We start from the raw sequence: 11,555 nt of genomic DNA on the forward strand, positions 1-11,555 counted from the left end.
TGGGTCCGTGAAAAAATCAGACCGCACTTGGATGGCATCCGAATGTGGTCCGATTTTCACGGACTGTAACATAGGAGAAGGGGGCAAAAAATGTTTTTCTTCATGTACGAGAAAAATTGATCACATACGGATCACACCCTGATCAAAATAATAGGTCTGTTTTTTTTACACATGAGAAAAATGGACGTCTGAATGAGGTCTTATAAATATTTTTGTAGACGCAGAGATAAGAGGGATCACTGCACCAGGACCTGATCACCACAAGATCGCCATGGTCATAGACAGCTCACCATTGAGGGCAAAGCACTGGTCTTGATTAATGAAGTTCTGCCTGTGCTCCAGGACACCACACAGACATGGCGCCCTCTTCACATCATCTGCTGGGCCATCACCAGAACTTTGTTTCACTTTGCTTAGGACTCCAAAGTGGACAGTGAAGCTGACTGTTTTGTACAAGGAGCCTCGCGAGGGTGGGAAGGGTATAACTGACATCCCCTCTTTGTTGCAGACATCTTTGTTATGTAACAATGTCCGCAGGATTCTGAGAAAAACAACTTGAGACTCTACAGGTAGGTCCATGTCTCATTTCTTCCTCCTCTTATGGTGGGGCTCAATTGGTACAAGTGGTAAATTCCTCTCAAACCCGACTTGTGAAACCCCCCAAAGATCCACAAATCTATTTTTATGTTTTTTTCTGCTTGTTCTAATGGACAGAGTTTGGGGTTTACAGATGTTTTCTGTGGATTCACCAATTGTGACTTTTTTAAAATCATTCCCTGGAGTGGTAATGTACTTCTGAAATTTTTGCTCAAATTTTGAGACGTTTTAGCAGAACTTGTGACTTTTTAAGTTAAAAAATAGCAAAAGAGGTTGAAAAACCCCACATATGAGAAATCCCAAAGACTCTGTGCCCAGGAGGAGCCTATCGCACCACTCTGTACTTTCCGGACTATTCCCTGGAGATCATTCTGTTGGGGCCATCAAGGAGCCTTGCGTCTTATGAACTTTTTTAAGGACACTGTTTGCCTGTGCGGATGTGTAGTACCAAGCCTCGGCTACTACCAGAAGATGGAGCTTGGTACTACACATCCGCATCCTATTCAAAGAAATAGAAGGCAGATGTGCAGTACCCTGCGGCAGCCACTACCAGAAGATGGAGCAACTCTGCAAGTGAGTACTTCCGGCCAGCGGCCGCCGACCCCAATAACAACTGATCGACGGGGGTGCCAAGCGCCGGGCCCTGACCAATCAGACATTGATGACCTATGTAAAAGTAGTGGACAACCTCTTTAACCCTCGTTAGTGCAGGCTAATCATAATTATCGGCAGCACATCGTTCTGGATGTAGTGTAAGGCTGTGTGCCCACGATGCGCTTTTTAAGCGGTTCCGCAGCGGCAAAAACGCTGCAGAAACGCTTAGAAAACGCTTGGTAGAAGGTCTGTCATGTTCCCCAATGATAATCCGCATGTGCTGTGCACATGCTGTGGAAATTTCCGCTGCGGATTATCATTGCGTAAAAATCTGCAGCACTACCAATTATTTTGCGGAAGTGCTGCGTTTTCGCCGCCATTGACTTGCATTGGAACGCATGGAATCCGCATCACTGCATCTGTACATGCAGAATCCATGCGTTTCAATGTGCGGATGGTAGAACCTGTAAAAAAAAGAATAAAATAAAAAATAAATATTATATTTACCTTCTGATGGCCCCCGGTGTGCTCGTCTTTGCTTGCCGGCAGATCACGGTGGACTGAAGGACCTGCGCTGACGTCATAGTCATGTGACGGCAGGTCCTTCAGTGTACCACGAGCTGCCGGCAGCCAGGCCGGACCGAAGCAAGACTCCGGGGGCCATCGGAAGGTAAGTATAGATTTATTTTTTGACATTCTTACGGTCACACTATATAAATCCATGCCGTTTGCCGTTTGCATGGATTTATATAGTGTGACCAAGTTGTCAAGCACTTTCCAAGTGATGCTAAAATCGCTTGGAAAGCGCTTGTCAACCCGCATGCGGAAATGCAAGTGAAGAACGCTTCACTTCCGCTTGTCCCTGGCAGGAAAAACGCATGTACAATCCGCATGTACAATCCACATGCGTTTTTTCTGCCAGGGAGATGCAGAAACGTTCAGGAAAAATCCGGAGCATTTCTGCATCGTGGGCACATAACCTAAAATTATGACAGCAGCTCTGGATGTAACTGGAGTAGAATGCATGATGTAAAAACAGAATAGAGATGACAGATCTTGATGTGACTAGAGCACAGATATGATGTAGCAACAGAATTGTGACTGCAGATCTGGATGTGACTGGAGTACAATACATAAGGTAACAGCAGAACTGGGACTGCAGCTCTTACATTCCACCTTCAATTTATTAAATGACTTTTCTGTGTGTATTTGCCCTGCAGTTTGTAGAATTAGGTCTCATTCACACTTGTAAGCACCAGGCTCGTTATTTTCAGCTTTATATTACTCACAGGTCATTTCTCACCATCCGATGCTGTGCGATACCTGGGCTGTCATATGCAACTTCATCATTAATTACATGTGCATCCTCTCCCTCTTGGAGAATGCGACTTTTCCACTAGAGTGCTCATTTATTACTGCTTGTTGTATCATTTTATACAGATTGTTCTATTTTATACACATCGCTATCAATCTATTTTATTACCCAATTTAGTTTATAGGCATTTGACCGCAGCTCTGGCTGTAACTTGAGTACAATACATTAACAGCAGAACAGTGACTGCAGCTCTGGGTGTAACTGGAGTACAATACATTAGGTAACAGCAGAAGGATGACTGCAGCTCTGGGTGTAACTGGAGTACAATACATTAGGTAACAGCAGAAGAGTGATTGCATCTCTGGATGTAACTGGAGTACAATACATTAGGTAACAGCAGAAGAGTGATTGCAGCTCTGGATGTAACTGGAGTACAATACATTAGGTAACAGCAGAAGAGTGATTGCAGCTTTGAGTGTAACTGGAGCACAATACATTAAGTAACAGCAGAAGAGTGACTGCAGCTCCGGGTGTAACTGGAGTACAATACATTAGGTAACAGCAGAACAGTGACTGCAGCTTTGGGTGTAACTGGAGTACAATACATTAGGTAACAGCAGAAGAGTGATTGCAGCTTTGAGTGTAACTGGAGCACAATACATTAAGTAACAGCAGAAGAGTGACTGCAGCTCTGGGTATAACTGGAGTACAATACATTAGGTAACAGCAGAACAGTGACTGCAGCTTTGGGTGTAACTGGAGTACAATACATTAGGTAACAGCAGAAGAGTGATTGCAGCTCTGGATGCAACTGGAGTACAATACATTAAGTAACAGCAGAACAGTGACTACAGCTCTGGGCAGGGCCTGCGTCAGCACCCGGTGCACCCGGGCAAGTGCCGGGGCCCTGAGTAGGCGGGGGGCCCACTCACCATCGGGCACCCCGGCGTGCAATGGGACCCGTGAGCGGTGCGTAGCCGGTGCCAGCGCTTGCGCCCCCCCACCTCCCCCGCTTGCTCAGGGCCCTGGCAGCCAACACAATACTTACCTCTCCCCGTGCCTCCGCAGCAGCTCCGGTCTCTTCCGCAGCTGCTGCACTGTGACTTCTCAGGTTAGAGGGCGCGATGACGTCTTTACACCGCGCTCTCTCCTGAGCTCCTGAGCCGTCACAGCGCAGAGCGGGAAGACGCCAGCGACGCTGGAGCCCAGAGCAGTGGCAGCAGGTGAGAAGTGAGGCATTTGATTTTTATATATATATATATATATATATAGAGGCATGGGGCATTATATGGGTAGGGGAGGGTGATGGCATCCTGCAAGGTGCATTATATGGGGGGGTGATGACATCCTGCATGGGGCATTATATGGGGGGGTGACATCCTGCATGGGGCATTATATGGGGGGGATAACATCCTGCATGGGGCATTGTATGGGGGGGAGAGGTGACATCCTGCATGGGGCACTATATGGGTGGGGGGTGATGACATCCTGCATGGGGCATTATATGGGGGGGGTGACATTCTGCATGGGGCACTATATGGGGGGGAGGTGACATCCTGCGTGGGGCAATATATGGGGGGGAGCGACATACTGGATGGTGAATTTTATGGGGGGGGGGAGTGACATCCTGCATGGGGCATTATATGGGGGGGAAGTGACATCCTGCATTGGGTATTATGAGGTGGCACAGCCTGCATGGGGCATTATGTGGGGGCCAGTATTCTGTATCGAGCGTTATATGGGGGCCAGTATCCTGTATGGAGAGTTATAAGGGGGCCAGTATCCTCTATGGAGCGTTATATGGGGGCCGGTATCCTGTATAGAACGTTATATGGGGTCCATTATTCTGTATGGAGCAATATATGGGGCCCATAATACTGTATTAAGGACTATGTGGGGTCATTATTCTGTATGGAGCAATATATGGGGCCAATAATACTGTATGGAGGACTATGTGGTGCCCATAATACTGTATGGAGGACTACAGTCATGGCCAAAAGTATTGAGAATGAGACAAATAGTAATTTTTCCAAAGTTTACTGCTTCATTTTTTGTAATGGCAATTTGCATATACTCCTGAATGTCAAAGAGTGATCAGCTTAACAGCAATTACTGCACTTGCAAAGTCAATATTTGCCCAGAAAATGAACTTTAACCCCCAAAACACATTTCAACATCATTGCAGTCCTGCCTTAAAAGGAGCAGCTAACATCGTTTTAGTGATTGATCCATTAACACAGGTGTGGGTGTTGATGAGGACAGGGCTGGCGATCAATCAGTCATGATTAAGTAAGAATGACATCACTGGACACTTTAAAAGGAGGCTGGTTCTTGGTATCATTGTTTCTCTTCAGTTAACCATGGTTATCTCTAAAGAAACACGTGCAGCCATCATTGCACTGCACAAAAATGGCCTAACAGGGAAGAGTATAGCAGCTACAAAGATTGCACCTCAGTCAACAAACTATCGCATCATCAAGAACTTCAAGGAGAGAGCTTCCATTGTTGTCAAAAAGGTTCCAGGGCGCCCAAGAAAGACCAGCAAGCGCCAGCACCGTATCTTAAAACTGTTTCAGCTGCGGGATCGGACTACCAGCAGTGCCGAGCTTGCTCAGGAATGGCAGCAGGCTGGTGTGAGTGCTTCTGCACGCACTGTGAGGCGGAGACTCTTTGAGCAAGGGCTGGTTTCAAGGAGGGCAGCAAAGAAGCCACTTCTCTCCAGAAAAAACATCAGGGACCGACTGATATTCTGCAAAAGGTACAGGGAGAGGACTGCTGAGGACTGGGGCAAAGTCATTTTCTCTGATGAATCCCTTTTTCGATTGTTTGGGACATCTGGAAAACAGCTTATTCGGAGAAGAAGAGGTGAGCGCTACCACCAGTCCTGTCTCATGCCAACTGTAAAGCATCCTGAAACCATTCATGTGTGGGGTTGCTTCTCAGCCAAGGGAATCGGCTCACTCACAGTCTTGCCTAAAAACACAGCCATGAATAAAGAATGGTACCAGAATGTCCTCCAAGAGCAACTTCTCCCAACCGTCCAAGAGCAGTTTGGCGCCCAACAATGCCTTTTCCAGCATGATGGAGCACCTTGCCATAAAGCAAAGGTGATAACTAAATGGCTCATGTAACAAAACATAGAGATTTTGGGTCCATGGCCTGGAAACTCCCCAGATCTTAATCCCATTGAGAACTTGTGGTCAATTATCAAGAGACGGGTGGACAAACAAAAACCAACCAATTCTGGCAAAATGCAAGCATTGATTATGCAAGAATGGACTGCTATCAGTCAGGATTTGGTCCAAAAGTTGATTGAGAGCATGCCAGGGAGAATTACAGAGGTCTTGAAGAAGAAGGGGCAACACTGCAAATATTGACTTGCTGCATTAACTCATTCTGTCAATATAACCTATTGGTACTCATAATATGATTGCAATTATATTTCTGTATGTGATATAAACATCAAACACTAATAAAAACCAGAGGCCAGCAGATCATGTGAAAATATAATTTTGGTGTCATTCTCAAAACTTTTGGCCATGACTGTATGTGGTGCCCATAATACTGTATGGAGGATTATACTGTCCGGTCTGCACTGTGTCCTGCGAGGATTCACCAGTTTCTGAGCTATTGTAGAATTTACAATAGATATCGCTCATGTAATGTAGTAAGTGAAATCTTTGCATTGTACTATATACTGTATATTTCTCTGTGGTATCTGTGCATCATGAATCGTGATATGTGTTAAAGGGGCCCACTGAGACTCTTTCGCCCAGGGCCCACAAAAACCTCCCTGGGTGTAATTGGAGTACAATACATTAGGTAACAGCAGAAGAGTGACTGCAGCTCTGGGTGTAACTGGAGTATAATACATTAAGTAACAGCAGAACAGTGACTGCAGCTCTGGATGCAACTGGAGTACAATACATTAGGAAACAGCAGAAGAGTGATTGCAGCTCTGGATGCAACTGGAGTACAATACATTAACAGCAACAGTGACTGCAGCTCTGGTTGTAACTAGAGAAAAATACATCTGGCAACAGAACAGTGACTGCAGCTCTGGGTGTCACTGGAGTATAACATTGTCTTACTATTACTCTGGTTTATATGGGGATCAGATGTCACTTGCTGTTATATGAGTCTTATAGGCGGAGTCATACTTTAACCCCTTCAGGGGGGCTGTTCTGTACAGGAATAGGGGCTTTCTGTTATAATTGTAGAAAAAGACTGTACAACTTCCACTCGTGCACAGCAGGACACGTGTGACGTGCGAGGAGGTCGGACTCTGCGGTGATGTGCAAGGTGCTGGCGGATCTTCCGGACCTCCAGTTACTGGTGTAGTTTCTGCCCGGACGCTATTCTGTGTGAACCTCTTCGCTACGTTCTCCTTTATTCTTCATATGGTTTACGCTATAGAGTAATGTTGTGCACTCATAGTGAGACCTATCTACGTTCTTTACGTAGCGACTGTCAGCATGACTGCTATGGAGAACAGCGCGGACAGCAGCAGCCGGGAGCGGACTCGGCGGTACCTGGAGGGGCTGCAGCTGATGAAGCAGGGGGCTGAGGCTCGTGTGTACAGGGGAAGCTTCCTGGGGAAGGCGGCTGTAGTGAAGGAACGCTTCCCCAAGACTTACAGGCATCCGACACTGGACGAGAAGCTGACACACCGGCGGACCGCGCAGGAGGTGCGCTCCATCCTCAGGTGCAGGAAGGCAGGTGAGCCACCAGGGGCGTTGTTGCTGGGAGAGATTTCAGTTTTCAGTTGTAGGAAGGGAAAGCGACCACTAGGGGCGTTGTGACTGAGGAGAGCAGTCGGTTCTCAGTCAGGTGCAAGAAGGGGGAGCAGCCACCAGAGGCGCTGTGACTATTAAGAGCTGTCAGTTCTCAGGTGCAGAAAGGGGAAACGGCCACCAGGGCGCTGTGACTGAGGAGAAGTGACAGTTCTCAGGTGCAGGAAGCCACCAGGGGCACTATTACTACCCACAGCTGTCAGTTCTCAGGTGCAGGAAGGGGCACTGTGACTGAGGAGAGCATTCAGTTCTCAGATGCAGGAAGAGGGAGCACCATCAGGGTCGCTGTATCCACCCAGAGATGTCAGTTTTTAGGTGCAGGAAGTGGGAGCAGCCACCAGGGGCGCTGGGACCAAACAGAGAGGTTAGTTCTCAGTGCAAGAAAGGGGAGCAGCCTCCAGGGGTGCTGTGACTATGAAGAGCAGTCAGTTCTCATGTGCAGGAAGGCAGATGAGCACCACTAGGGTTGGGAAACTTTTCTGTCTTTATTAACCCATTCTTATCTGGGTCCATGTTGTGCATTTTTGTCTTTCAGGTATCGCTGCTCCTGTGGTTTATTTTGTTGATTATGTCTCTAACTGCATCTACTTGGAGGATATAGAAGGGTCAGTCACTGTTCGGGACTTCATAATGGCCGCACAAGAAAATGGCAGCAGCCTGTACAGCCTGGTGGAAAGGATCGGTCAGATATTGGCCCAGATGCACGATGAGGATGTTGTCCATGGGGACCTGACCACCTCGAACATGCTCCTGCGGCCCCCACATCCGGACCTGGACCTGGTGCTGATCGATTTTGGCCTGAGCTTCATCTCGGCTCTCCCAGAAGATAAAGGTGTCGACCTCTATGTCCTGGAAAAGGCTTTCCTCAGCACTCACCCCCAGACGGAGGATGTGTTCAGAGCTCTGCTCCAGAGCTACACAGGCGCCTCCAAGAAATCCGGCCCCGTCATCAAAAAACTGGACGAAGTCAGACTGAGGGGCAGAAAGCGGTCCATGGTCGGGTAGACCGTTGTATATAGGACATCCTTTGGGCTGCATTAAACATTCTGTGTATGATGGTTATGAAAATACTATTAAATCTTGATACTTTTTTATGCCAGTGTGATACAGTACGGATGCAATGTACCTCCAGACAAAAAGGAAACTCCAACTCCGCCATCCATCATCCCACTCCGGTTTTTCCTTCTCAGTAGTTTATACTACAGACTTCAGTTTCTGCCATCAAACTTTGTCAGCCATCAGCTCTCTTCAATAAGGAACAAGGTGGGCACCACTTAAATAATATATAGTGATCAACCTGTTGCATGTGTATCAAGACCACAAAGAACAAAAGAAAAAGAATATGCAACACAAAGTGATCTCTATAAAGTATAAATGTAATTTTTATTGATGTCCAATAAACAGAAAACACACACAGCTACAATTTAAAAACATTTAAAACCTAGAAAAATGCAGGCCCATGAACACAACCCATGATAAGACTGTACTGCCCCACACCCCAAGCAAGGCACCGTCAGAATTAAAGGTAGCCCCAAATAACAATAAAAATGCAGAGTTAGTGTTGTGTAAACGCATAATGAGATCATATCACGTGAACAGCACTAAGGATAAGCACATGAAGAAAGGTACCTAATCCGGCTAGAGAATTTCATGGTTGCTCCAAATCACATGTATCCTAGCAGAGCTATACAATTAGTGTCTAAAGTGCTATAGTGCTGAGGTAAGCATGATTCAAAACAAAGCCGCACACAAAATTAGGACACCCAATATAGCTGAAGAATATCACAATTAGTCCAAATCCGGACAGAGTTTAAGCAAATACTGCCTTAAGTGCTGTAGTGCTAAGACAATAGTGTGTAGCAGCAAAAGCTCAAACACTTAGTAACATGATGATAAATGAATGGCGGCATAACACTATAGCGTCCACTTGGGCATACAAAACCTGTGCCAGCAATAGAAGGGATGAATAGAGAGGGGTGGGAAAATCAGCCCCACACGTATCACCACCGAAGTGGCTTCCTCAGGGAAAGATAGTGTGCTACATGTGTTAAGCCAAGTGCATCGATATATACGGTATGTATGATAAATTAGTAATCAGAAATGTGGAATTGTTACCAGCTGGCTGCGTTCAGGAAGTGTCGGCGTACCCAGAGCGGTGCGGCCCATCCGCAGAATACCTAACCGCACGTCCATGCTTGAAAGGTCACGTGTTCAGGCCATTCAGGAAGTGTCAGCGTCCCCAGAGCAGTGTGGTGCATGCGCGGAGTCCCTGACCTCACATCCATGTTGGAAAGATCACATGTTCCCGTTCAATCAATGAGGAGCCGTGAGAGGGAAATGACACCGTATTTTGGGCAAGCGCAAAAAAAAAACCACGGCAAAGGTTTACAGTGAATGAATCGACCCGCACTGCGAATGCGTAAAACTCAGTACCAGGAACCAACATCAAAAACTCTTAACGTACTGACAAGATTATGGCACATTTATACAAAATGTAAACAAAGCAAAGTTTGTGCAGACTAATGGCGGAATGTATTCCATCATCTGTTGCACTTGTATGTGATCACATATAAGAATGTTAAGTAGAACATAAGGAGATAATATAGAGACGGAATAGTTTCAAACATGGACTCATATATAAATAACTAGATGGAGGCCCGATGCTATCGCATCGGGAGAGCGGCAGTGTCACGCCGCGCTGCTGCTCTCTGCCTGCTCATGCCGCTCTGCTCTGCCTGCTCATACCGCTGTGCTATGCCGCTCTGCTCTGCCTGCTCATGCCGCTCTGTTCTGCCTGCTCATGCCGCTCTGCTCTGCCTGTTCATACCGCTGTGCTAGGCCTGCTCATGCCGCTCTGCTCTGCCTGCTGATACCATTTTCCTCATACCACTGTGCTCTGCCTGCCATGCCGCTCTGCTCTTACCGCTCTGCCTGCTCTTACCGCTCTGCCATGCTGCCCTGCCGCTTGACACCACTCTGCCCTGCTCCTTTTCCCTGTTCCTGTATCCCGTCTTCTCAGACCAATCATTCAGTATAATGCGGCTATCAGGATCTAGTGCGGTAGTAAGCTCTGATTTGTACAGGTGCAGAGCTGAGTTTGTCATTTGGTTCTGTGACGTCACTGCATAAGACTAAGGGAATCCTACTGTCTCATAGATCTTATAGTACAAAGGTTGTCTGCTGCAATTCTGCCTGAGGAATCCCTGACATTAGATATGGCGGTCAGTGAAACATTCGGCTGATCCCGGCGGCGGTGTGTACGGCGTGTTCACAACGGTGTTCCGCTGGTGGTACCGCACAAGAGGCTGGTACCACCAGCGGTTTTCATATTGAGACATCCATCACTTGAGTGTCCCAATATGGCGGTCGACGAACTTACTTCGCTTGGAATTCTGGGATCCGGACGGAACCAGATGTGAAGACATTACAAGGCAAGTACAGGGTGGGCCATTTATATGGATACACCTAAATTAAATGGAAATGTTTGGTGATATCAACTTCCTGTTTGTGGCACATTAGTATATGGGAGGGGGGAAACTTTTGTAGATGGGTGGTGACCATGGCGGCCATTTTGAAGTTGGCCATTTTGGATCCAACTTTATTTTTTTCAATGGGAAGAGGGTCATTTGACACATCAAACTTATTGAGAATTTCACAAGAAAAACAATGGTGTACTTGGTTTTAACGTAACTTTATTCTTTCATGAGTTTTTTACAAGTTTATGACCACTTATAAAATGTGTTCAAAGTGCTGCCCATTGTGTTGGATTGTCAATGCAACCCTCTTCTCCCACTCTTGACACACTGATAGCAACACCGCAGAAGAAATGCTAGCACAGGCTTCCAGTATCCGTTGTTTCAGATGCTGCACATCTCGTATCTTGATGGTATGGTGTGGTATACGGGGTACAAAGATAGTGGGGCCATTCTTCATCAATGGAAATCTCAATGCCACTGGATATCTGAAATTGCTGATGATGATGTGTTGCCCTCTTTCAGCACTGAAGATGGCACGTTCCCTGAGATTTTCCAACAAGATGGTGCACCACCACATTATGGGTGCCAGGTCCGAGCATTCCTACATGAACAGTTTCCTGGAAAGTAGATTGGTCGTTGTGGGCCAGTTGAATGGCCACCAAGGTCTCCCGATCTGACCCCCTTAGACTTTTATCTTTGTGGTTATCTGAAGGCAATTGTCTATGCTGTGAAGGGTGCTCTGAAGTCCCTCCTGTCTAACTGGAGTTCCTGGACCTGCTT

At 46.7% G+C, this 11,555-nt stretch overlaps 1 protein-coding gene across 1 annotated transcript; it reads left to right on the forward strand.

Moving 5' to 3' along the window:
* Positions 1-6,814: 6,814 nt before the first annotated feature.
* On the forward strand, positions 6,815-8,391 carry TP53RK (TP53 regulating kinase). Its single transcript, XM_073681002.1, has 2 exons — positions 6,815-7,225; positions 7,835-8,391. The coding sequence occupies exons 1-2, from the start codon at positions 6,982-6,984 to the stop codon at positions 8,302-8,304; spliced, it is 714 nt and encodes a 237-aa protein (XP_073537103.1). The 5' UTR covers positions 6,815-6,981; the 3' UTR covers positions 8,305-8,391.
* The last annotated feature ends 3,164 nt before the right edge of the window (positions 8,392-11,555 follow it).

This window comes from Phyllobates terribilis, unplaced genomic scaffold, assembly GCF_046119375.1.
Source record: "Phyllobates terribilis strain yellow unplaced genomic scaffold, ASM4611937v1 Scaffold_5__5_contigs__length_657084704, whole genome shotgun sequence".
NCBI lineage: Eukaryota > Metazoa > Chordata > Amphibia > Anura > Dendrobatidae > Phyllobates > Phyllobates terribilis.